Here is a 26,178-nt window from a genome sequence, read left to right as displayed (position 1 = left end):
ATGTTCATGGGGGCTGACTTTGTCACTTACCTGAGCTCTGATTCCTATCCAAAGCCACGCTTGCCTGCCTTTAAAAAGAAAGATAGAATAATGACAATAATTTCTTGTGTGAATCCTCCTACATATGCTTCCTGGTCACCTTGAGCTTATTGTGTCCAAAGTTGAGGCAGGGTCTCTATTGGCCAATTTTCTGCCCAGATTTTGTGTATAGGAATAGCATTAAGGAGGTCTGATGATTCCATTTTATGCTCTTTTCTTTTGTAGCTATGGAGGGCCTGGGCTTTCTGGATGCGCTCAATTCAGCCCCTGTTCCAGGCATCAAAATTAAGAAGAAGAAGAAGGTGCTGTCACCCACAGCTGCCAAGGTATGGGTGATGCACAGTAGGTGCCAGTGACCAGGTAGAAAAGGTACAGGTGAAGGAAGGGCCCAGCAGCTAGGATGCTCGGGGAGGACAAGAGTTGTGTCTCAGACCTAGACTGGTGGCAGAGTACTGTTAGAGACAGTCTTCCTTTATAGGAACTGTTAGGGGATCCTGCCAAGGACCCTGGACTAATTGCCTTGCCTTTCCTGTCAGCTCATTAATTTCTTTTTCTTTCACCATAGCCAAGCCCATTTGAAGGGAAAACGAGCACAGAACCGAGCACAGCCAAACCTTCTTCCCCAGAGCCAGCACCTCCTTCTGAGGCTATGGACACAGAACGTCCAGGGACCCCAGTTCCCCCTGTTGAAGTCCCAGAGCTCATGGATACTGGTAAGTCTAGAAACTGGTTCAGGTTTCGGGGTTTTCTGAAAGGAAGGATCTGCTCTGAAACTACTTCTGTTTACAGCCTCTTTGGAGCCAGGAGCTCTGGATGCAAAGCCAGTGGAGAGTCCCGGAGATCCTAGCCAGCTGACCCGGAAAGGCAGGAAGAGGAAAACTGTGACCTGGCCTGAGGAGGGCAAGCTGAGAGAGTATTTCTATTTTGAACTGGATGAAACTGAACGAGGTTAGAGATCCAGTTTCCTCTATAGTAGGTGGGGTATAGAGAGTTTAAAAAGGACTTGGTTGGGCTTACCTTCCCTCTTGTTTTTTTCTCCTTGGCAATAGTGAATGTGAATAAGATCAAGGACTTCGGAGAGGCAGCTAAGCGAGAGATACTGTCAGACCGACACGCGTTTGAGACGGCCCGGCGTCTGAGCCACGACAACATGGAGGAGAAGGTGCCCTGGGTGTGCCCCCGGCCCCTGGTGCTGCCCTCGCCTCTTGTCACCCCTGGAAGCAACAGCCAGGAGCGGTACATCCAGGCTGAGCGGGAGAAGGGGATCCTTCAGGAGCTCTTCCTGAACAAGGAAAGGTGAGCAGAATGGGGTTCACTTCCTGAGGTATTGAGCCCTCGAGGGGAACGTGCCCTGGGGTAATTAGAAGGGGGGTGGGGGTTAGGAAGAAAATCAAGGGCTTGAATAAATAATTTGACTGTCACTCTTTTTTTTTTTCTATCGCCTGCTGCATTCCTGACAGTCCTCACGAGCCTGATCCTGAGCCCTATGAGCCTATCCCCCCCAAACTCATCCCCCTAGATGAGGTGAGTTATGTGGTGATGGAGGTTGTGATTGACATTAATGCATCTTTCATGTGAGACTGGCTCTTTATCCTTGTTGGTCCTGATTGTTCTCTCCTGTCATTTCAGGAATGTTCCATGGATGAGACCCCATATGTTGAGACCCTGGAGCCTGGGGGGACCTGTGGCTCACCCGATGGGGCAGGCGGTTCCAAGTTGCCTCCTGTTCTGGCCAATCTTATGGGAAGCATGGGTGCCGGGAAGAGCCCCCAGGGTCCTGGAGGAGGAGGCATCAATGTGCAGGAGATCCTCACCTCCATCATGGTACGAGCCTCCCTCTTCTTCCCCACTGTCTCCATTTCTCCTTACTCCCGTTCTGCTCTCCTTCCCGCTTGCTTTCTCCTCGGGCTCTCCCTTCTCTGCCGGGTGTTACCCTTATTCTCTGTTGACCTTGTCCCTTAATGACCTTGCCTCACAGGGTAGCCCTAACAGTCATCCCTCAGAGGAACTGCTGAAGCAACCAGACTATTCAGACAAGATCAAGCAGATGCTGGGTAATCCTCGGGGCCAGCCCCGGGGCCTGGGCGAGGAGGCCTGCAGTGGACTTGGGGGAGCAGGGGTATTGCCACTAGGCAGCAAGACATGGGAGGGGAAGACTGGACAGAGGGCAGTGCTCTGCCAGGTTGGTCTGAGGGGGTCAGCTGGGCACACCTAAGCGGGAAGACGTCATGCCGCTCTTCTAGAATCATCTTGCTGACTGCTTCACTCCTTTTTCATTAACAGTGCCTCATGGACTCTTAGGGCCTGGTCCCATAGCCAATGGTTTCCCACCGGGAGGCCCTGGGGGCCCCAAGGGCATGCAGCACTTCCCCCCTGGACCTGGCGGACCTATGCCAGGTAGGTGGTGAGTGAGAGGTTGGAATGGGTTTGTCTGCTTGATTTCGGCCTGGTAACTGTACAGGATTGACCAAAGCCGGGGGTTGGTTTGGGTTGGGAGCTGGCGGTCCCTGGGTGCAACAGGTAGCTGATACTGTCTCTCTCCCTTTTTTTTCCCCCCAAAAGGTCCCCATGGAGGCCCTGGGGGCCCTGGTGGGCCAGTGGGTCCACGTCTCCTGGGTCCCCCACCCCCTCCCCGGGGGGCTGATCCCTTCTGGGATGGCCCAGGTGACCCCATGCGGGGTGGCCCGATGCGTGGGGGACCAGGTCCGGGGCCATACCATAGAGGCCGTGGTGGCCGAGGCGGGAGTGAACCACCTCCTCCTCCTCCTCCATTCCGAGGGGCCAGAGGCGGTCGCTCTGGAGGAGGACCTCCAAATGGAAGAGGGGGCCCTGGTGGGGGCATGGTCGGAGGTGGTGGGCATCGTCCCCATGAAGGCCCTGGTGGGGGCATGAGCAGTGGCAGCGGACATCGTCCCCATGAAGGCCCTGGCAGTGGCATGGGCGGTGGGCATCGCCCCCACGAAGGCCCTGGCGGCAGCATGGGTGGTGGCAGTGGCCATCGTCCTCATGAAGGCCCTGGTGGAGGAATGGGTGCTGGTGGTGGACATCGGCCCCATGAAGGCCCTGGACATGGGGGGCCCCACGGCCACCGGCCTCATGATGGCCCTGGTCACCGAGGCCATGACCATCGAGGGCCACCCCCTCATGAGCACCGTGGCCATGATGGCCCTGGCCATGGCGGAGGAGGCCACCGAGGGCATGATGGAGGCCACAGCCATGGAGGAGGTGAGGATGCTTGCTCCCTGTCCCCCGTATGGCTCTTGGTGTCCCATTACAACTTTCTGGGGAACGTCACTACCCCGGGTCTGCCAGGCAGAACGTGAGGTCACCCCGTTCCCAGCATGCATGGCAGTTCCTTCCTTTAGCCCTTCCCCCAGGTCCCCAAGACTAGGTCTCTCTGAAAGACAGTTCTCAGGATGCCTTGGACGGGTGGGATGAGGGTGGCATTGACCTCTTGGCCATTTCCTATCTAACTATTCCACCATCATTCCCACAGACATGTCAAATCGCCCTGTTTGTCGACATTTCATGATGAAGGGTAACTGCCGCTATGAGAACAACTGTGCCTTCTACCACCCGGGTGTCAATGGGCCCCCCCTGCCCTAGGGACCACCTGCCCACCCCGCCCACACCCCTGTGGACTGCAGCCTTGCTCCTTCCACCCTTTTATGGCTTCCGTGAGGCCCATTGTCCCCTTTCCCCAGCTGATGAGGAGCCGGCCCCCTCAGTGCCCACCTGCCTGGGTTCCTGGGGGTTTTCGGATCACTGGTGCGCATTGATGTACATATTTTCCTCCAGTCTGGGGAGGAGAGAGACTGGACACATTCTGTACCCTGGACTGCTGAAGAGGAGACCGAGTTGGCTTCACTTTTTGAGGAGATTTGCCCTTTATGCCAAGCGCCTCTCCAGTATTACCCTTTATGCCTGAGAACCTAAAGCTGGTTATCCTGGAGAACACCTCTACTCTCCTCTTGTGGGTCCTCCACATGCACACAGAACTCTGACACGGGATCAGCTGCACTTATGAAATCATCCCAGCCAAGTTCATGCTTCCTCGTGGGGTGGGGAGATGGTAAAAGGGGTATTGTGTATCCCACTGCACTGAGAGGACTAAATCAGGCTGGATTTGAGTTCTGGAACACATCATCCCCACTCCTCCCGACACAGGCTTTACATTGAGTCCTTTCTCAAGTAAGACGTTGCAATCTTCCGTGAACACCCAAGTTTGCATCATGGGTCTGCTAGGTTCAATGATGGCAAATCCACATCGGCATCCGGTGAAAAGTTTTAGCTGGCATAGGTGAGGCCATTGGTGGTGGTCCACCCTTGCCTGCAGCTCATTCTGGAAATTAAAACACTTCAGTGAGACCAGCTTTTCATCAACTGAAGCCCGGCGTGCTGGGCATGCCAGTCACACTACACGCACTGCCTCTGGGAGTTAGCGTGCTCCTGGCCCCCACCTGGAACCTTGTGGGTGTGAGGCCTCCAGCTCCCTCCCTTGCCCTGTCAGTCAGCCACCTCTGAATCCCCACCAGGTGCCTTCCTGGGTGGATTCGATGAGATGACCTGCCCTCTCCCAGCCCTCTCCTTCACCTGTCTCAGCATCAGTTGTTTTCTATGAAAACAGTGGATTGGTTGGGTTTTGTGCAGGGTCTTGGGTTAGAGCCACAATGGATTTGAGGATGAGTATTTTCTTTTTTCTTTTGGTTTTGTATATTTTGTACATTAATAATAAACAGTGGAAAGAGAAGTATTTAACCCCTGGTGTTCCTGGACTGTTTAAAAAGAAAAAAGCCATTATCAGCTGTTGTTGAAAGTTCATTAATACAAACCTTTGTGGAATGTGGCTTTCAACCCTTTGTTGGTGTTAAGTGAAATACTGGTGAAGGAGTACTTTGAATACAGAACGCCACAGCTCGGGAAGGCAGCGCTCACAGATCACCTGAGCTGCAGGCACATCCATTCTAGCTGATCCTTACAGCCCTGTGGAGTAGCTTAGGGAAGGGACTTACGTGAGGGTAGGCAGAAGGGAGGAGTAGGGAAGAGTGGCTGAAAAAGGAAAAATCCAAGAGCAGTTTCTGGGGAAGGAAGGAAAAATAGGTGGATCCTGCTTGTCCCCCAAAAAAGGGGCTCTGCAGGGTAGAGAGAAATAGGCCTGCTGCTAGAAGATGTAGGATCAAGATAATTTTTAGACCTTAAGGACAGGTATTGACCTAGTTGATGGAACAAGATTCCCAGGGGTGGGAATTCCCTGGTGATCCAGTGGTTAGGACTCAGCACTTTCACTGCTGGGGCCTGGATTTGATCCTTAGTTGGGGAACTAAGATCCTGCAAACTGTGTGGCATGGCCAAAAAAAGTATATTTAAAAAAAAGAAAGATTCCTGGGGAGACAGGAGGTTTTAGAGTCCAGAACATGGAGGGAGAGGATTAACCTTAAATAGGAAGCTCTGCTATTCTTGTAATCAGAAATTAGGAGATTACATTTTGGGGGAAGAGGGAAAGGGAGGTAGGGATATTGGGGTATAGGTTGAGAATGGTGGTTACCAAAGTTGCAGCGTTCCTCAGAATCATCTGAAGGGCTTTTAAAAGAGATTGGGGGTGGGGTTCAGCAAATTTTCTGATTCAGCAGGTCTGGGACGAATTCCGAGATTTTGCATATCTAACAAGTTCCCAGGTGTTGCTGACTGCTGATCTGGAAAACAATGAAAAGACAGGGCCCTAGAACACGTTTCTTGGCTGTTGTTTCCAGGATTGGCCACAAGAGGGGAGCAACTTCCTAAACCTCACAGGCCCCACCTACACTTAGGCCAGCGGTGCTAATTTTATCTTCCCTTTTGCCCCTTCTCTGGAAAGAGGGTGTTCAGTTAGCCTACTGTTGCTCTTCACACTCGGAGAGGTCCTGAAAAGATGTAATCTAAGGGCCAACCTAAGAGGTGAAATACCAATGAAGTACACAACTCAAGTGAAAAAAAGTTTAAAATTCTTTAACTTGGGCTTCCCTGGTGGCGCAGTGGTTAAGAATCCGCCTGCCAATGCAGGGGACACGGGTTCGAGCCCTGGTCTGGGAGGATCCCACATGTCGCGGAGCAACTAAGCCCGTGCACCACAACTATGGAGCCTGCGCTCTAGAGTCCGCGAGCCACAACTACTGAGCCTGTGCGACTAGAGCCTGGGCTCTGCAGTGAGAAGCCACCACAATGAGAAGCCTGCACACTGCAACAAAGAGTAGCCCCCGCTCGCCGCAACTAGAGAAAGCCCGGCGCAGCAACGAAGACCCAACGCAGCCAAAAATAATTAAAAAAAAAAAAATTCTTTAACTTGTGTTTCTTTCTTTCTGGTTCCATCTACTGCTGCTTCTCACCTTCTTCCCTCCACCTCCTGCAACAGGCCACAAGAACCTTTACAGAGAGCTTAATTTTTTCTATTTTAATTTAAAAATGAGTTCAGCCATTTTTTTTCAAATTCTCCATGAAAATCCAAATTACCTGTTACTTAGATTTTCTTTTTTTTGGGGGCAGGGAGACAGTTTGAGCATCTCATCCATTTCACTGTACCCACTGACCCATTTCTGTTTCTTCACCAAGCCTTGCAGGCACACCTCTCCCGACTGCTTCAGTTGGTCTGTTCTTCCTTTCTTATTCCATTTCCACCCCCACCCCTAAATAACCTATTAACTTTTGACTTTTCTGTCAACCCTTCCCCAAGCACACCAGTGCAGTCTCCAATTCTGAATCACCATTATTCTATTTCTCCCATTCCTGCTCCCAGGCAGTAAGTATAATGTTGAAAACCCACAAAATCCTACCATCTTGGCCCAGTACAAATTACTAGCACTGACTCAACATTCACTGCTGCCTGGCAACTCCTAACTCCTCTCCCTTCTCTGGCACCAAATCTCCTGAGAAAGTGAGCCCCATCCTACGTGAGCACCATTTCCCCTTCTCTTCACCTGAAAATATGAGTCTACATTATCTCCTTTCCTTTCTTAGAGGAAGGAGGATATCTCCTCCTGCTCGCCTCTCCTGGCATCTCCTCTTCCTGTCCCACTCCCACCCACCACTCTTCACCCAGCACCCAGAGCAATTTTGTGAAAATGAAAACCAGGTCAATTCACACTCCTGCGTACACACTGCCTTCTATTACTCCTAGAACCATATCCCAACTCCCTATCAACGTTTATAAGACCCCACGTGTCCTGGCCGCTGCTCAAGCTCTAAACTCAAGCCATGGTCCTGACCAAGTCAAGCTCTTTCCAGCTTCTGAGCCTCTGCACATTCTGGTGCCTTGCTGAAGGCTCTTTCTCACCCATCTAGTTGGTTCCTTCTCCACCTACAGGCCTTGGTTTTAATTAATGTCACTTCCTCTGAGAAGTCTTCCCTAATCACTCAAGCTAAAGGTGACCCCTACCCTTTCTCTCCTAACACCATGTTTCCTGTGACACGCTCCAAAGGCACCACTGAGTTCCTACCTTTGCACTTCTAACAAACTCCAGGTGATGCCGCTGCCGCTGGTCTAGGACACGCTGAGAACCACTGCCCTAGAGCAACCACCAGTTCAAGCGTCTCAGCTGCTGCACCAGCACCGGCAGCACAAGGGCAACTTCTCACATTCCCAGGCCTCCTCTGAGTTGTGTATGGCCACAGGGCTCCTTCCTGACTTTCATCTTTCCCACTGTAGTGCTGACAGACTTCCCTAAAACGTCTCTCACATGTTCCTAAAACACACTCCTGCCTTGGCTCTCATGCCCCTCAAGGACTCATCCTTTGGTCATCCTGTCCATATTCTACAGATAAGGGAGGACGCCCAGGGCACTGGCATCAGAAAACCAGGGCCCCCATCCCAAGAACTCTCCTTTCCAGGCTGGGTGACCATGGGTACGTCAGCGTCTCTGAGTCTGTTTCCTCATTAGGAAGGTGTGGAGAAGAGTAAGTAATTTTTTATAACACTTCTACGGTGCTCATTATGAACCATATTAGTGCATGATTTGTCGGTGACAAAGGCTGTCATAAATAAAAATATTTAATCGTTAACCAAGTTCCATTTCCAGGCTTTGGGTTACCCACATACCGTGGTCCTGTGTAAGCGTGTAACTTTTTCCTTTCGAGCTCCGTTTCTGTGCTGCTCTTTTTGAAGAAGTGTAATTCTTTTGCCCATATTTAAAGTGCATTATTACAGTATATATATTGAGGAAAGAAAGAAAACTTGTGCCCATGGATGGAAGTTATTTTGGAGCATCTGAAGTATTTGTAGTGAAATCAGCGATCAAACACTTAAAATGCAAAATGTTGGTGTTCATTTTATAAACAACATTCTCAACTATTTTGTGTAACATCTCATCTAGACTACTGAACTGAAAAATTTAAGTGCAAAGTGTAGAGTGTACATGAAATACATGTAACAAAAGTAAAAAAAAAAAAATTAAAGCCCTTCACAAATAATTACTTAATCCCTTAATAACCTTGTGAGGTAGGGGCTTTTTATCACCTTCATGTTACAAATGAGGAAACAGGTACCAAGAGGCTAAGTAAGGTCACCCCACTCGTAGTGGGCTTGAAGCCTGCTCCCACTGTTCTACGGCACACCTGCTTTGTGGAATTGTGGAGAATACTTTCACACGTAACATCTTGCTTGGCACAAGACCCTGACGCTTTTCCCTCAAATTCCATAAGGGGTGTTCCTTTAGATCTAACTTGGAGATGTACCCAACGGCGCCTCTTCAATCACCTTCACACCAAACCTTCACTTTTAGCGTAAAACTCGTAATTGAGGTCCAGTATTATTTGGCCAGAAAATAACTTCCCCAAATTAAGACATCCCAACTTAGTAAATCTTAAATGGTTCTTCATATTTTCCCCGGAACTGCACACATCTGACCATCCTCTCTCCAACTCCCACACCTGGCTCTTTCCATCTGTCCTTGCCTTGTATCCCTCTCTCTCGTATCCTAATTCAGGATTTATTAGCTCATCCCCACAGCGAAAGTTCTGGGGCCCATCCCATAAGTCTCTAAAGTCCACCTTGCCCATCACTACCTGAAATCACCACCAACCAACCACTTGCCACTTGGGTTTTACTTTCCAAACCCATCTCTCCAATCTAACTCTAATAAGAAAAGTGGCCACACCAGTCATGTTCTCTCATTAACTCTCAAATAGTTCTTTCTTCTTTAGATCTGCCTTAGACCTGCTCTTTTCCTATGTTCCAAAAATGGCTCCCTGTTCCTCACTACTAAAATCCTGGGACTTCCCTAGTGGTGCAGTTGTTAAGAATCTACCTGCCAATGCAGGGGACACCAATTCAAGCCCTGGTCCGGGAAGATCCCACATGCTGTGGAGCACCTAAGCCCGTGTGCTACAACTACTGAGCCTGTGCTCTAGAGCCCATGAGCCACAACTACTGAGCCCATGTGCCACAACTACTGAAGCCTGCACACCTAGAGCCCGTGCTCCACAACAAGACAAGCCACTGCAATGAGAAGCTGCCACACCACAACGAAGAGTAGCCCCACTCGCTGCAACTAGTGAAAGCCTGCGTGCAGCAACAAAGACCCAACACAGCCAACAATAAAGAAATAATTAAAAAAAAAAAATCCTTACTTTTTCAAAGTCCACTCTCAAGTGATCCCGCCAAATAATCAAGTTCTAGATAATCTTTCTCTTCTATGAGCTCAAGGCAACTTAGAACCTACAGCACCACACATTTGGCAATTAATTGTATCACGCTATACACTCAAGTCTTACTTTCTAAGTCTTCTCTATCTAGACTATTCATGAAGGCAGACCTTGTCTCTTCCCTTCTTGCATACTGCACGGTGCTGTACATGTTGGCTGATTTAGTAACTTTTGGGAGGATCAGGTCTCTGGTCCCTGATACCAGGGCGGAGCTTGGATAGTGAGAAACCCGAGTGTCCTAGTTGGAAGGGATGACCCACTTTCCTTTGTCCTTGTCGGAAGGGCTGTGGGAAGGGAGGGAGGCTCCTCAAACAGTGAGCACCACCTAAAGTGCGGTAAGACTGCAAGTTAGACCCACCTGTACTGGTGGGGAAGAGAGGATACTAACTGCTGCTAGTAAACTGAACAAAGCAAATCAAGAGTAAGAACAGTTCCAGCTCCCACGAAATCTCCAAACAGTGACAGGGCGGCGCAACTCCTTTCCTTTATTTCTTCCCCTTGTAAAGGGTGATTCGAGTTCAGCAGCATTCCTTTCCTGCCCCCAAGTCCCCAACCAGACTAGAGACTGCAGGCACCAAATCCTGGATGACAGCGCAGGCCTCAGAACTCTCCTCCAGCTCTGAGCTGCACCAGCTGTTTGTATCAGTTAGGTCAGCATTAAATCCACCAGAAAAAAGCAGCACCACTCACAGAACAGGGCAGCAGCTGGGCCTGAAGCTTTGAGGCGGACCAGACGCAGGCTTCTGAGGACAGAGTCTCAGACAACTGGCCACATGAGCTTGGCTGGATGGAACCCCATAACAAAGGTCACCTCTGCTTGTACACAGGGATTTCAAGAACAAGGCCAGCTCAGTTATCTGAAGAGAGCAATCAGACAAGTCTTTCAGAGAAGAGGAAGCAATCGAAGCGGTATCCTGGTCACATCAAGACCACACTCCGCCTTCATGTACCCGAGTAGCTAGTACGCCAGTTGCAGACCAGAGCAGACTTCCGAGTGGAGAGGAGACGAGGGGATGTCCAGGAAGGAAAGCTCATTCTCGGGGCCGGCTGACCATGACTTCCCCCAGGGCCTCCAACACCTCCCGCTTGTAGTCTTCGAAGTCGCCGTCGATCTGGCTAACACTCTGCTCCTCCACCACCCACAGCTGGCAGCTGGTTTCTGTGATAAGTCGGGCATCATGGCTGACAACGATCACAGCTTTGAAGAAAGATGGCGAGAATGGAGGGCAGAGAGGAAGGAGGAAGAGGGGGATCAGAACCTGAGAGGAGGGCGCCCAGCCGAAAGACACCACAGCCCGGTCCCCAAGGCGGGGAGGAGGAGGGCGCGCCCTGAGCTGACTCACCGCCCTTGTATTCGTTGATGGCCTCCCCAAGAGCGTCGATAGACTCTATGTCCAGGTTATTGGTGGGCTCGTCCTAGGGGGGAGGAGGCATCCCGTGACTGAGAGTTACGGCTCTTACCTTTCCCTTCTGTCACCCTTGCCCCAGCCCTGCAGTCCAGCTCACTCACCAAGATGAGGACATCGGGCTCCCGACAGGACAGCTCTGCAAACACAACTCGGGCTTTCTGCCCACCTGTAGCAAAGGGAAAGGAGATCCACCACACCTTTCACCACCTGACATTTCTGCAGGTAAACCCTGAATGTGTGTGTGCGTGCGTGTGCGCACGCGGTGAGGTCCCCCAAGTCCCAGTTCCTCTTTCCTCCTGCCTCTAGGGACAGTCTGCAGGTATGAAGGCTAAGGACGGGGACACCTGCCCTGGCCCCTGGTACCAGAGAGTTTGCAGATCTGGATGGTGTGGGCGTGACTCTCCAGGCCAAAGCGGCCCAGGCACTTGCGGGCATCCTGGTAGGGCAGGTTGAAGCCCCGCTGCAAGTACTCGGTGGGCGTCTCCTCCATGCGCAGCTGCTCTGCATACTGCTGGTTGAAGAAGCCAATTTTCTGCCCGAGAGAAGAGGGAGGTGGTCGGTCAAAGTCATACTTCCTCTGTCAGCCTCTTACTCCCTGATTCCCAAAGCCACTTACCAGCCGGTGGTTCTTCCTCATTTCCCCACGAGTCTGCAAGGAAAAATCAAGGGGGGAGCTAAGGGGAAGGGGAAAGGAGCTGCAGCTCCACACCCCAACTTTTCTGAAGGGGAGCTAAACACCAGAACCGGGCTGGAACAAGCCAGCATGAGAAAGGGAACACGGGCGTCTCCTGAACGTGACCAAGGCAGGCCCAGGAAATCAGAAGCAAGAGGAGAATGAAGGAGGGGGAGACAGAAAGCAGAGATTCAGAACCAGGAGCAGACTGACCACAAGTAAAGGACCCCCGTCCCCACCCCCGCCTTCCAGCAAGATGTTTTCAGGGTTCCACCTCAGATGGGGATTAAGAGACAGTTTGTGTGAGGATCTACAACACCTTTCTGAAGATCTACTCTCTGTGGGTGTGAGGCAACGGGCCCTCTCAACACTTTCTTGGAGGGCAGACAGATGGCTACAACCCACCTAAGCACTACATAACGCCACAAAAGTCCCCAAAGCAATTCCAGGGAATTTATCCTAAGGAAAACTAAATTCATGAACAGGTATAATAAGACTATTTACTACAGGTTTGTCCTTTAGTGAAAAATCTAAACGACTGACATCAAATACACTACGGTAGATCCATACGAAGTGAACGCACACATAGGATTACTGGCACGGAAAAACACTTGATGTACATTATCTGGAAAAAGCTGGCCACAGAACAATTCACACGATAGGCCACTTTGTTAAAAAAAGTTATATGCACGCTTGTAAAGGAAAAACAAGGGAGAAAGCAATCCATCGAAATTAATACTGGTCACCTCTGGATTTTGCTCTGGCTTACGAAACTTCTTTTCTTTCTTTTTCCAGCTGTGCCGTGCAGCTTGAGGGATCTTAGTTCACGGACCAGAGACTGAACCCGGGTCCATAGCAATGAAAGCTCTTGAGTCCTAACCACTGGACCACCATGGAATTCCCTGGCTTGTGCAATTTCTAACCACTCTACTATGGGCATGTATTTCTTGCATAACCGAAACACATGGGGGGTGGGGAGGCATGCCCCTAGCCTGGCCCCACTTCTGCCTCTTCTCCCCGCCTGATCTAAACCGTCCTCCTCTACAGCACCTCTCAAGGAAGCGCACCATCCATGACAAGTTCTGTATTTAACTCTCCACGGCACAGAGGGGCCCCCAACTGCAGCCTCTGGGGAAGAGCCGTGTGCTCACGCTTCTGCTCGCTCGTCGCCGTCCCCCCTTCCTGGCTCCCGGACTCACCGGCGTCAGCTTGCCTGTCAGCAGCAGCAGCAGGGTGCTCTTCCCCACACCGTTAGGGCCCACGATGCAGACTGCCAGAAGGAAGACAAAGGTCAAAGAGGCGAGGTCCCCAGAAACTCTCCCCGGGGCTCCTGAGCCTCCCCTGCCAACTCACTCCTTGAGTCCATGTCAATGCCAAAATCCAGATTCTTAAAGAGTGGTTTCTGCCCCTCATAGCCAAACGTCACACCTGAGAGGCCAGGAAAAGAAGCACTTTACTTTCTCTTCAGAGTCCCCCAAGGGTGCCCTGAATGTCCTGGTGTGGAGGGAAGGCATGGCCGCGGCCGCTCACCGTGCAGGCCCAGCACCGGAGGGCTGAGCGGCGGCGGGTCAGGGAACGTGAAGCGCACAGTGTACTCCCTGGGCCGCTTCAGGAGCTCGGGGGCCTCCTGTGACTCCTCATCCTGGTTTTTCCTCCGGCACTTCTGCTGCTTTCGAGTCAGGGCTTCCTTTGTTTGCTTTTCCTGGGGAAGAAGGAGACACCTGCACCCTTTACAGAAGGCCTCAAAAGGCAGGCAGGGCCCGAGTCCTCCCAGGAAGACCCAGGTGCTCACTGCCTGCTTGGTGGACTTGCCGCCCGCCTTTAACTCCTTCAGCTTTTTCTCCTGCTTCTCATACTGCTTCAGCAGTTCCTTCTGTTTCTGCTGGTACATCTTCTTGAAGGTCACTGGGGCAAGAGAGGGGAATGGGCATCGATGGTTGTCCCTCTCCCCAGCAGGACGGGGGAGGATGGGGGCAGGCGTCGTTGTCTAGAATTCTGAAAGACTCAGAATTATCACCACAACCCTACAGGCCCTCCCTCCCAGGCCTTTCTCCAGGAACCACCCCTTTCCTTGCCCGCAAACGATCCTCCTTACTGTAATTGCCCCTGTAGTAATGGAGCCGCTGGGCATCAAGATGGATGATATCGGTACAGACGTCATCCAGGAAGCCCTGGTCATGGGAGACGATGAGCAGCGTCTTTCGCCAGCCTTGGAGGTAGCTGGGTTTTAGAGAAGAGCGTGGAAATGTCACAAAGGCCAGGTTAGGGTGGAGTCAGGGGAAGCAGACAGAGCATGGGGGCAGGGAGTGAAAGAGCGGGGGCTGGAGTGAGAGGTGTCAAGGACAGAGTGGAGACCAGCTGGAGGAAACGAGGGCAGAATGCGAACCAACGATGCAAAGGCTGTAATCAAGGGCTACTCACTTATTGAGCCAGATGACAGCATTGAGGTCCAGGTGGTTGGTGGGCTCATCCAACATCAGCAGCGTGGGCTCCATGAATAGCGCCCTAGAGGGCAGGGCAGCAGAAAGCAGAGTCAGGGGGAAGAAGACCCTTGCTCAGAGGACCCAGAGAAGCCTCTGGTAAGTGGAGCCTGAGACCACGAACACTCCTTCCCAACCTCTCCTTAGACAGTTCCCAGGCAGGAGACGCAGACAGAATACACCCCCAGGTAGGGAGAAAAGACCCTGAGTCTGGCAAGGCAGACAGTAAGGGAGGGAGAAGACGGCTTTGGAAGAACGGGGAGAAGGGAAAGAGCCCTGGTGGACGGTGCTGGAAAGGAGGGTGGTGAGGGGGGGCCCACCTAGCGAGGGAGACGCGCATGCGCCAGCCCCCCGAGAACTTCTGTGTGGGTCGATTCTGCATCTCAGGGTCAAAGCCCAGACCGGCCAGGATCCGGCGGGCTTTGGCCTCTGCAGCTGCCGCCCCGGTAGCCCGCAATTCCTCATACACCTGGGAGGAGGGAGAAGAGGACACATGCTGCGAGGTCCCAGGAGCCCCCAGTCTTAGCCCGTGTCCCCTGCGCCATCTCCTCTACCTTCTCGAGCCTCTCGGCAGCCGCGTCATCACCCTGCTCCAGCTGTCCCTGAAGTTGCCGCTCCTCTTCCAACAGCTTCAAGCGCTTGGTGTCGGCTCGGAGAACAGCCTGCACGGCCGGCGTCTCATCGGCTACCACCTCTGGGGGCAGGGGAGAAGTCAGGGTGCCCCAAGGGCCAAGCCTCCTATTCCCTCTTCCCTATAGCTGTTTCTGGTTTGCCTGACCCTGCCCAGCTCTTTGTACTTGTTCCAAATAAAATACTCTCCAGTCTCTCATCTCTTCTCCCCCTTCTTTAGCACCATTTCCCAGTCCCCAGTTTCCCCACATAACTCTTCCAGCTCTACAACCACGGTTTCTTCTATTCTTGGTTGGCTCCTGTACCCCAGTGGCGGCCCCCCTCAGGCCCCTCGGTTTCACCTCCCCATCAAGCCCCTCTCCCACCAGCGGCCTCACCCTGTTCACAAAGCAGCACGTCGATGTTGGGAGGGATGCTCAGGGCTCGGTTGGCGATGTGCTTGAGGAGAGTGGTCTTGCCCTTGCTGGGGGATGAGAGCTTTTAGGACCAGGCTGCCTCAGAGAAGTCTCTTCTCCTTCCAGCCCCGCCCCTCTCACAGCTCCAGCCCCTCCTCTCCTCACCCATTGGGTCCCACCAGCCCATAGCGGCGGCTGGCGACAATGTACAGGTCTGCGTTGACAAACAGCTCCTTGCCGTGGGCGGAGATGCTGAACTTCTCCAGCTGCAGGTGTCAGGGAAGGAGCAAGCACATGAGAACTCTCCCTTCCAGATAGCAGCTGCAGCTTTCTCTCTGCAGGGAAGCCCCCTCTTCTCACCACACCGGCCCCTTCCCCAACCACTGCCTCTAATCGGAGTCTCCAAATCGTAAGCTCGGCCAGCCTGTCCCGCCTTGCTTCCCTCCAAGGGTGGACCCTTATGCTGGCTCTTCTATCTTCTCACTCAAGTTGGCAGAACTCAACGTGTAGAGAACGGCTCCAAGCTTTCTTCCCAATGGACTTCCCATTCATACCCACTTCCTCGGCTGCCGTGGCCACTCAGGGGAAGGTGAGAAGTGGCATGTCCCTGGGTAAGCTGGTAGAGGGGCCCCCTCAGACCTTACCTTGATGTCAGATGCGTTTTCTAACATGGCCTGGCGGGAAGACACCTCTGCTTGCGACACGGAGAAGTCATTTTCAGCAGCACTGGCTGCTTTTAATGAAGCCACCTGGCGCTCATACTCCATCTGAGAAGGAAGGAAAAATCACATTTGAGGCTATTGCCTGCCACTTTCCCATCACCACAATACAGCCCCACATCACCAGACACCGAGACAAGGCTCACAGAGAGCAGTTATTTCCTTACTCCAACTGTTCTACTTGACAGAGCACCCAAAGCGCTCCTTCTTGTCCCCTAATTCACATGTCCCCTACTTGAAGCGTTAAGGAAAAAAAAAAAAAAATCAGGTTCTCCCACCTTTGACCACCAAGAACCCAAGGTTTTACCTGTTTCTTCAGCTTCTTCTTCTCCTTCTTGCTAAGGTGAGCAAAGGGACCATCAGCCTTGGACTCCCCTTCCTCCTCCTCCTCCTCTCCTTCTTCCTCTGAGCCCTGTGAGAACCAGGGCATAGTAAAAACAAGGGACCCCTTCTAGAACTCAGAATTCACATCACGTACCCCCAGTTCCACAGTCAGCTCTGTCTCTCTCCACCAGGGTCCTGAAATACACTGGTGGATCCGCTCCCATTCTCATACCCGCCCTGCTCTCCTTGCAGCCCTATATCCATTTTTGCCACCAGAAATGGTATGAGTATTTATGTATGAAACGTAATAATGTATGTGTACCTGTAACTATGTAACTGCCAATACTGTGTAATTGAGAGTTATATGAGGTTCTTTTTCTCATGTATCAGTGGCCTACACATTAACATGCAGGGGAAAGGTCTAGAAGCCCTAGCATACAGTCACTGAGAAATCCAGTAAAATCAGAACTAGCAAGTGCTAACAGTACAAGGGAGCTCAGAGATCACTAGATCACACAGATGAGGAAACTGAGACCCAAGGAGATGGAAAAATGTACTCAAGGTCACACAGTGAGTGGTGGCAAGAGCCAGAGCTCAGACTGACTGAGGCTAACGCCCGCAGCATTTCCTCTCTGGGTCAGGAGTTGCCAATGATGGCCCCTGAGCTAAGAACGGTTTTTACACTTTCAAGGAATTTTTCCAAAAATAGAAAAAAAGAAGAATATGCATCAAAGATTGTATATGGCCTGCAAAGCCAAAAATATTTATTATGTGTCCCTTTACAGAAGCTTGCCTGGGACTTCCCTGGTGGTCCAGTGGTTAGGACTCCACAGTTTCAGTGCCATGGGCCCGGGTTCAATCCTTCATTGGGGAACTAATATCCCGCAAGCCACATGGCAGGGACAAAAAAAAAAAAAAAAGTTTGCCAACTCCTGCTCTGGAGAGTAAGAGCACCCCCAGATCCTGCCCCCTGCCCAAGGGCCACAGAGTCCTAGTCCCTCAGCCCACCTTCCCCCAACACCAAAATACAAACCTGCTCTGCCTTCTTGGCCTTCTCCTTCCCTTGCTTGGGTGGTTCCTCTTCTTTTGTTATTTCCTCTTCATTCTCCTCCTCGTCATTGTCCAGAGCAGCAAATTTATTTTGAGGCTACCAGGGAAAAGACAGCAAGTTTGATGAAATGCTCTAATTCCTGAGACCCAGCCCCTCCTCCTGCCTATACTCCCTCACCTTGGCCTTCCCCTTTGACTTCTCCTCCTTTCCCTTTTTGCCCTTGAGCCCTGGCTGTTGTTCCTGAGATACAGCCTGGAGAAGACACATACAGACACACACAAATTAATTTGCTATGTTGTAGCTTAACGAGTGTTTCTAGGGGATCTAGGAGTAGCAGTTAACTATACTAAGTCTGCCAAGGAGAAAATGAGACCCAGCAAAACCCTAGTCTCCAGCTAAGGGACTGTGACACAGGCAAGTGAGCCACGTGGGTGAGATGGCCCTAGCACTGGAGGGCTTCCTCAAGAGGACACATCTCGAGACGAGGTAATGGATGTGGGCTTAGTGAAGGTGTTCTAGGAAGAGGGAAGAGAAGGCATAAAGAACAAAGGTTTCAACACACAGTCAAGCTGGATGCCAAGATGTGATCAGGCTAATCTGAAAGGTATACATGGAGAAGTCCCAAGTAACCCTGCAGAGGGGTCCAAGTGGAAGGGCAAAGACCCAAAGGCCTTTGTTTTATATTTGGAGTTTGAAAGCAACAGGATCACTGTAAATTTCCGAGTGATGAAGAGTATTTTAAAAAGCTGACTCTGACAGTGTAAGCAAGACTGGCCTAGAAGGGCTAGCTGAAAAGCAAGAAAAGAAGCCGGGAAATTACCACACTGTGGCCAGAGGTGCTACACGGGGTGGGAGTGACTGGCAGAGCCACCACTATCACCTTATTGATCCGATTTTTCTCTGGCTTGGCTGGCTTAGGAGGATGTTTTTCTTCCTCTTCCTCTTCTTCCTCACTCTGATCCTGAATCAGGGCTGCAAAAACATTACCACCCTGGAGAATGAAAGGGCCAGAGAAGTCAGCGGGATGGTCAAGGCTGCACCCCTGGGGTCTCTGTCTACCACACAGATGGCTTACCTTGGTTTTCTTCCCTCCTCGGGGTACTGGGGCAGGTACTGAAATGACAAGGGGAGAAGGTGAGAAATTACAATGTCCTGCTCCTTAATCTAATCCAACTCCACAAGCAAGGAATGCAGCTCCTGACTCTTCATGACTAAAGGGTTCCAGGTACCCATTTCCCCTCGGGACATTTACCCTCATCCTCCTCATCAATGGCCGGCACTGAGAGCTTCTTAAGACGCTCCATGAGCTCCTTCTCCTCTCCGTCATCATCCACATCCTTTTTCCGACGGCTTTTTCGAGCATCTCGCTTCTTTTTTTGCTGCTGAAAGCCAAACAGTGAGAGAATGAAGCCCAGGCCGCTGATGTATCTCTGCTCCCGAGAGCGCTCCCCGTCAGCTGAGTGAACCAGTGTGGGCTGCAGAGGGGCTGGCGGACCCATGGATGCCTCCATGTAGTGGTGGGTCCCCTGACACCTGTACCTGCTGCTGCTGCTGCTGCTGCTGTTGCTGCTCCTTCTCCTTGAGCACTTTCTTTTCTTCCCCAGCTTGTCTGTCTTCTACTGCCAGCTCTTCGAAGAACTATAACGGGAGTTAAGATCTAGGTAAACATGGCTCAGAAACCAACCAAGCCCTTCACCACCACACACGAGCCCAGGGACCTTCCACTCCATCCCACCTTGCTCCCTCTCCTGACAAGACCTCTTCCCCTCCCTTGGGCCCCCACCGCCTTCAAAGGGCCACCTTCTGCTCAGAAACACCCACAGTCCTCTCTCCTCACCGTCTTTTTGGTCTTCCTGTCCTTCTTCCCTTTCTTCACCACTTTGTCTAGAAGGTTAAGCAGACATTGTGAACGATGATTTGCAAATTCCAAAGCACTCTGATCTCTCCTGCCAAGCTCTCAGTGGTCCCCACCCTATTTACTGTTTTTCTAGCTCAACTACCGCTCCCTAGACATTGGCACAAGACAGACACAAGACATTGGCCACAGACACAAGACACTGGCCACAAGACAGACAATGGTGGCTGGTCTAGGGTAGCAGTGGGAAGCAGAGAAGGAGAATCCACAGGGTGATGGCAGAGGTGAGAAGTAAGAGTATTCAGAGATGACTGCAATGTTTTTAGCTGGCAAAATTAGCTGGGCTAGTGGTACCATTAACGCAGGATATACTGGAAGAGAAGGACCCCTCTCCCCACCCCTACCACCCGTGCGGGAGAAAGGTAGAACAAAAATATGAATTCAGTTGGGGATATGTCATTTTTGGAACCTACAGGCCACGGAAACAGCCATCTAGTAAGTCAACAAGAACCTGGGTCTATGCCGCACCTGCTCCACTAGCACTTCTAGCACAAGTCACTAGCCGTGATTGTACTTGATTGGGCATCAGTCCTTCATCCTAGAGAGCGACCTGAGACTACTTAGCTCGTGTTCCCAGGAAGCAAAGTGGGAAGTCGATAAAAGTTTACTGACTGAACAAATTCCAGCTTCTCCTTTCTGTCCATCCCCACTACCCTGAAGGCAGGGGACTAGGTCTAACTCCCTCCCACATCAGACTGGGAGGCAGCCAGCAGCCTCGTGACTTCCCTCCACGCCCAGGCCTGTCCACTATCACATTCGTCTCCCAACCATCCCATCCACCCACTACTACCCAATTCTACCCAAAAGCACTCCTGCAATCGCTTGGGGTTTTTTTCCCCAAAAAACCCCAAAACAAAGGCTTTCTGCTATCTACCACATTGAGTATTCTCACACCAGATTTCCACCTAGTCCATAGTAATCATTTACTCAGATACTGAGCATCTACAGTGTCAAAAACTGGAGATAATAAAGGACAATCGCTATAACTTAGGACCTCACAGACTAAAAGGGTGCATCCTATCTTGTCTGCTATCTCTGTTTCCCTAACCATACCCGTGTTCTGGACACTGGCTTCTCCCCGCTCCTTGGTTAACTCCCAGGCACGCTTATGCCTGTCTTTGCTTCATCTGTGACCTCCATCCTGAACACATTTCAAAATCTGATCCCCATATTGGGTGACTAGCGTGATGGAGCTGAAAAGATGTGCAGAAGATAATGAAAGGTTTTATAAGCTATTCCACGGAGTCTAACCCTAAAGCCATTAAGAAGGAGAACCCACTGCAGTACACGAGAAGGAATGACATGATCAGCTCACCCTGACAACACTGAGAGTGACTTAGACACTAAGTATCTCCAAGGACTAACACAACCACACCTCCTGACCCTAGGGAGAGAAGCCTGTGCACAGGTTCAAGCGTGAGAAAGTATTATCAGCAAGGAACAGGAAAAGGCTAAGTGTGGCTAAAGCTATGCTGTATCCTCCACATCTCCCCCTCTAATGGCTCCTCCCCTTAGTAAGTACATCACTGAAGTGACTCCTAATTTCAAAGCCAAGTAAAGCACTTTCCGTAACCTTACAATCTCCTCCCCCAATTACTGTTTCTATCCTGTCTTCATTGAGTCTGAGTGCAGTCCACGCTAGCTCCGCCTCCTCATCTCCCGTTCCTTTTTGAATATACTGCAACCTGATTCAGCTGTCATCTTCTAATGAATACTACTTTTCTTAAAGCTGTCACTGTCCCCTTAGTTGTTCAACCCGAAAAGGTTTCTTTGTAGTCCTTATTTTGCGTGATTACTTGGCAACATTCCATGCTACCTACCTCCTCATCCTTTTAATTCTCCTTTCCTGTTGTTACTTAGCGTCAGGGATCCTGCTGCTGCTGGTCTGCCTCTAGTTTCTCTGGCTGCTCTCCTTTCTCGGTCTCATCTCCTCAGCCTCCTTCTCCACCTTACTTCCCTTAATTGTTGAGGTTCTTTTGGGTTCCCACCTTCTACGTCTTTTCGCTTCAATCTGCATACACTCTCTAGGGGATGCCCCGTACAACTACACTCACCTGTGTCTTTACTCCTAGTCCAGCGCTCTCTCCACAGCCACCGAACAAACTCTCTCCTTGCCACCTCCTCTTAAAATTCCCCAGAAATCTCCAACTCAGCATTCAAAAGCTGACCTTACCTCTTCCCGCTCCCCACTCTACAGCCCACTACTGCTTTCAATAAATAGCCTACTAACCGCTGCAGTATTCAAGTGAGTGTCAGCCTTAATTCTTCTCCCTTGATTTAGCTGGTTCCCAGTTCCAGTCAATGCCCTGGCTTACTCTCTTACCACTTCTCGCCTGGATCATTACCAGAGCCTCCTAAATGGTCTCTCTCCCTCCAACCATTCCTTATGCACTTCAATGGGTCCTCCTTCTTAATGTTTTTAGGACTAAGTTCCTTGGAGTAGTGTATAACACCTTTCATTATCTGTCTCCCGCACGTCTTTCCAACCCCATCACACTAGTCACACAATACTGGGAACCAGCCAGGCTCAACGACACCTCTACCTCTGCACTAACTGCACCCTCTGCTTGCTTAGGATGTTCTTCCCCTTGCTAACTCACACTGATCCTTCAAGAACGAACTCGGCTATCACATATTCCTGGGAGGCTTTGCTGACACTCCCGCCCTATCTGATAGATGTTGCCCCTCTCTTTTCTAGTCCCATAGCATTCTCAACACATTCATCACACTCTGTCAGCCTCTGTCTGATTAATGCTCTGTCCCCTCCACTAGGCTTGCCCCTTCTCGATAGGCAAGGCTTATCTTTCATCCCTACACCTCCAGTTCTTCTGCACAGCACCAGGTACAAAGTAGGCATCCAATAAATGCCTGTAAAATTAGTCACTGTATACCTACTATAATTATTTGTATCCATTTTTATCTCCCTCTTGAAGTACCTTCAAGCCTGGTAGGATGTCTTTGTATTTTTTTCTCCCCTCCCCAAAGCACAGCATTCACACTGCATAATTAAAAACAGGTGCTCCATAAACATCCGCTGCTTTTAAGTAAACCTTAATCCTCCATTCCAACACCCAGTGTCTATGCTCTTGCTCCAACTGAGTCAGAAAGGTGTCTTACGAAAGAGCGCAAGGAGTCACCCTTTCTTAAGAAGCAGGTGGGATGATGGTTTCCACGGGTGAGTGTGAGAATGTGTATGTATTTGTGTGCGCGCGCGCGAGAGAGAGAGGAGGTCGAGGCACAACTTATATCAATATGTAAGTGCCGGATATGGAATACCGTGTGGTAGGGAAGATGTCCAAATGAGAAGAAAACAGGACTTTCTCAGTTCTCCCCATCTCTCCCTCGGTACCATAAGCTCTTCCTCGTCTCTTTCCCAGTCTTACTGAAGTTCCTGCGTGACACCCCGGCACCTCTTCTTTCGCCGGCACCCCAAAAGCCCTCCTGCCAGGGCAAACTCTTCCCGGCCCCACTGAACGCATGCGCAGTAGCCCTCGCGCGGCCCGGTCAGTCTCGCGCCCCGTGACTCTCTCCTAAGACACGCACACACTTCTCTCTCTTCTTCTCTTTCCTATCTCCTTCCCTCCCTGCCTACCAGCCTCACCTGTGGGGCTCGTGGTCTCTCCGTCCCCGATCCACTCGGGCTCCGGCGGCTGCTGCTTGGGCCCCTTCGGCATCGCGGTGGCAGTTACGGCAATCTTGGCTGCGCCGGGCGCTACTTCCGGTTCCGGCAGCTTGGGGCCCGGAACGAGGCGGGCTCTCTACGCCTGCGCTGTCGACCCCGCCCCCGGATGGCCCACGAGCGCCGCGCCATCATCTCCGGGGAGTGTTTGCGGCGGGGGTCCGCCTACTCGGGTCGCGACAGCAAGTTTATGACGGTTGGGGAGCCCCAACGCAGTGACTCCGCGACGCCGCGTGACTAAGGACTGAACATAATAATTTCCGACTAGTATGAAAGAATAAAGTCATGTTTTCTCTTTTCTTTTTTTAAGAAACTGAATGCTACCTTGTACCAGCCCCGTGACGTCTGGTTAGGAGCAGAAGGGCGCAGTCCACCGACTCAGGAAGAGGCCTTGTCGGTCAAGTGTTGAGATGTGTCACAAAATCCCGAGGTGTAGAGGTGTAAACGAGGAGGAACTCTAGCCTAACAAACAGAAATCACGGTGCGGTGGAGCTTCAGTTCACCTTTTTTTTTTTTTCTTTTTTGGTAACAGCTTTTCTGAGGTGTAATTGAGTTACCATAAGCTTCGTATACAATAGACAGCCAATAAACTGCAAAGTGTACACTTTGATAAGTTTTGACATGTACACACCGGTTAAATCACCACCACAATCAATATTTGGGTACTTCTTTTTTTGTGTGTGTGACTCTTGGATTCATTGGAACTTCCTGACTTTTTTTTTAAATAAATTTGTTTTTACTTTTGGCTGTGTTGGGTCGTTGTTTCGGTGTGCGGGCTTCTCATTGCAGTGGCTTACCTTGTTGCAGAGCATGTGGGCTCTAGGCGCACGGGCTTAGTTGCTCCACGGCATGTGGGATCTTCCCGGACCAGGGATTGAACCCATGTCCCCTGCATTAGCAGGCAGATTCTTAACCACTGCGCCACCAGGGAAGTCCGACCTTGGTGTTTTTAAGAGCTGGGCTGGCCCTCACATCTAGGCCATGGTGCTCTCACATTGAACATAACCTCAGAACACCCATGCCAGACAAGGCCAATCTGTGACTGTGATGAAGTAAGACAGAGTCTATAATCTTGTGTAAGTGCAGACAAAAACAAGGTTACTATGCAAACCATAAATTCTGAACAGGTCCCTCTCAGCTAAAATGAGTAGTAGCTGCTTTTTTGCCAGTTACAGCTTCAGCCATGTTTCATTTCTCCCCCCAGAGGAGACTCTGTTATCTGTGGGTTCCACATATTCGGATTCAACCAACCTAGTATCAAAATATTAGGGGAAAAAAGAAATTCCAGGAAATTCCGAAAAGCAAATCTAAATTTGCTGCGTACCAGCTACTACTTACATAGCATTTACATTGTATTTATAACTATTTACATGGCATTCACATTGTATTCAGTATTATAAGTCATCTAGAGATGACAAAGTATAGGAGAGGATGTGTGCAGGTTATACGCAGATATTATGCCATCTTATACAAGGGACTTGAGCATCCTTGGATTTTGGCACATGAGGGGGTCCTGGAACCAATTCCCCATAGATGCCGAGGGATGACTGTATTAAAATGTGAAATGATAGAATTGCTCCCACTTCCTGGGAGCACTCAATCTAGATTCCCCACTTCCTTGAATCTTCCCCCAAATCACAACACAAACCCTAACACAAACACACATCCTAATCACTCCTAACCCTCTCTTAGTGAGATCTCTGCAGGTGATGTGTGGTCTTTGGCTGGAGGGCACTGACACTTGACTGTCTTATTCTCTATTTCATGTCCAAATTCTAGCAGGGAGGCACTGGTACAGGATGTTCATCCTCCTCTAATGTTTTTACCTGCTGAAGGGCCAAGAGTTTGCTTAGTACATGGCTGCCTGAATAAAGAGTACTTTTCAAGCCTCACTGGGGCCAAGGATTGGCCACAGGACTAAGTTATGGCCAGTGATGTGTAAGTTAAAGAGGGTATGTTAGCTTGGAGGTAATCTCCTCTGCCCTTCCTCCGTCCTGAGGCCTGGAGCATGGATTAAGTGAGCTAGAGTTTCACTGCAGACTGTGAATAGGAGGGTCTGGCCCCAAGAATCATGGAGCTGAGAGCTAGGGGGGAGCAGGGGTTCTGAACACCTGAGGACCTTGTGGTGGCATGACTGTCACACATGCCTTGTACTACACTTCTTGACTTGTGAGAGAAATAAACTTCTATCTTGCTTTAAGACTAATTTTGGTTTGTTACAACTGAACTTAAAACTCATAACTGGGCCATAATAGGTGCTTAATATTTAGAGTGAAGGAATGTGTCCACGCTCATAGCTTCAACCACTACCTATATGCAAGTAACTCAGATTTATGTCTCTAGTTTTAATCTGAGTACCAAATCTGTATATCCAGCTACTTACTTTATATCTCTCCTTGGATGTCTGAAAAGATGCAACCATTCCAAAAGCAAATTAGTGGCATTCTGCCTGTTTTCTTCTAATACCTTTCCAAACAGCACTTGCTTATGCGAGCCAGAACGACCCGACCCTGGGAAACCTAAAATACTTCCATTTTGGTCTATTTCCAAATGTTCACGTTTCTTCCACTCCGCTACCCAAGTCTATACCACCACCGACTCCCTTGGACTGCTCAAGTAACTTGCTAATGCCACTTCCAAGCCTGGCCAGCTCCATACAGAGGTCATCTTTTTGAAAAACCTGTCTAATCTATGATACCCACCTGCCTAAAATTCTTCAAAGGCTTCTGTCTTAAGACCCAAATCCTCATGTTCTGCAAGGCCCTGAGTCGTCTAGCTCCTTTTCCTTCTCCTCGCCTCTCACTCTTCCCATCTCCTCTTAGCAACACCTTTGCCTGGACTCTGCTCTCCCACCTCACCTCCTGCTTGTGCTCAGAGCTTGTCTCACCTGCCATCTCCCCAGACTCCGTTTATTACATGCTCCCTCACCACGCCTTCTTTTTTTAAACATAAATGTATTTATTTTTTATTTATCTTTGGCTGCATTGGGTCTTCGTTGCTGCGCGCAGGCTTTCTCTAGCTGCTGCGAGCTGGGGCTTCTCTTGTTTCAGGGCACAGGCTCTAGGCGCGCAGGCTCGCTAGTTGTGGCACGCGGGCTCAGTAGTTGTGGCTCGCGGGCTCTAGAGTGCAGGCTCAGTATTTGTGGCGCACAGGCTTAGTTGCTCTGCAGCATATGGGATCTTCACGGACCAG

The 26,178-nt window shown here is 50.6% G+C and overlaps 2 protein-coding genes across 18 annotated transcripts in view; one reads left to right on the top strand and one right to left on the bottom strand.

Annotated features, from left to right (window-relative positions):
* Nucleotides 1–3,758, top strand: part of PPP1R10 (protein phosphatase 1 regulatory subunit 10) — a 35,606-nt gene extending 31,848 nt beyond the window's left edge. For 5 of the 9 annotated variants that reach the window (XM_029244496.1, XM_029244497.1, XM_029244495.1 and 2 more), the window contains 10 exons: nt 265–365; nt 605–752; nt 829–987; nt 1,089–1,335; nt 1,500–1,563; nt 1,669–1,863; nt 2,018–2,093; nt 2,323–2,436; nt 2,602–3,264; nt 3,536–3,758. In XM_029244496.1, coding sequence (XP_029100329.1) covers nt 265–365; nt 605–752; nt 829–987; nt 1,089–1,335; nt 1,500–1,563; nt 1,669–1,863; nt 2,018–2,093; nt 2,323–2,436; nt 2,602–3,264; nt 3,536–3,645 — 1,877 coding nt within the window. In that variant the 3' untranslated portion in view covers nt 3,646–3,758. Of the gene's footprint in view, nt 1–264; nt 366–604; nt 753–828; nt 988–1,088; nt 1,336–1,499; nt 1,564–1,668; nt 1,864–2,017; nt 3,265–3,535 lie in introns of those variants that run through there. The other 4 variants (XR_003796855.1, XM_029244502.1, XM_029244503.1 and 1 more) reach the window with 4 other exon arrangements.
* On the bottom strand, nt 3,576–23,023 carry ABCF1 (ATP binding cassette subfamily F member 1). Of its 9 annotated transcripts, none has more exons than XR_003796857.1 (26): nt 22,909–23,023; nt 19,230–19,276; nt 18,932–19,030; nt 18,645–18,771; nt 18,273–18,505; nt 17,570–17,644; nt 17,375–17,488; nt 16,325–16,429; nt 15,943–16,065; nt 15,464–15,564; nt 15,281–15,366; nt 14,828–14,967; nt 14,594–14,742; nt 14,215–14,298; nt 13,889–14,013; nt 13,586–13,698; nt 13,324–13,495; nt 13,147–13,221; nt 12,993–13,063; nt 11,737–11,769; nt 11,484–11,652; nt 11,222–11,286; nt 11,055–11,127; nt 10,402–10,909; nt 5,585–5,732; nt 3,576–4,381 (listed from the first exon to the last, which is right to left on the bottom strand). XR_003796857.1 is itself a non-coding variant. In XM_029244506.1 (25 exons), exons 1-25 carry the CDS (start codon nt 22,979–22,981, stop codon nt 10,743–10,745), a joined length of 2,535 nt encoding a protein of 844 aa, XP_029100339.1. In that variant the 5' UTR covers nt 22,982–23,023; the 3' UTR covers nt 9,601–10,742. The 9 variants fall into 9 exon arrangements, 5 of the variants coding, with proteins under 5 accessions (XP_029100337.1, XP_029100339.1, XP_029100340.1 ...); XR_003796859.1 differs by lacking the exon at nt 3,576–4,381 and having other exon boundaries at nt 5,511–5,732; nt 10,402–10,568; nt 10,662–10,909; XR_003796856.1 differs by lacking the exon at nt 3,576–4,381 and having other exon boundaries at nt 5,511–5,732.
* Nucleotides 23,024–26,178: the final 3,155 nt, after the last annotated feature.

This window comes from Monodon monoceros, unplaced genomic scaffold, assembly GCF_005190385.1.
Source record: "Monodon monoceros isolate NGI ecotype Baffin Bay Population unplaced genomic scaffold, NGI_Narwhal_1 Super_Scaffold_3, whole genome shotgun sequence".
Classification (NCBI taxonomy): domain Eukaryota; kingdom Metazoa; phylum Chordata; class Mammalia; order Artiodactyla; family Monodontidae; genus Monodon; species Monodon monoceros.
This window is presented reverse-complemented; position numbering and strand designations above follow the sequence as displayed.

What these genes read in the sequence shown, in the direction of transcription:
- ABCF1 (XM_029244504.1), bottom strand. Translation starts at nt 22,981, where the DNA reads ATGCCGAAGGGGCCCAAGCAGCAGCCGCCGGAGCCCGAGTGGATCGGG. An exon ending in CATTGACATGGACTCAAGGA is followed by an intron (nt 13,064 to 13,146) that starts GTGAGTTGGCAG and finishes TCCTTCTGGCAG; the next exon opens with TCTGCATCGTGGGCCCTAAC. An exon ending in CCAGATCTGCAAACTCTCTG is followed by an intron (nt 11,287 to 11,483) that starts GTACCAGGGGCC and finishes CCTTTGCTACAG; the next exon opens with GTGGGCAGAAAGCCCGAGTT.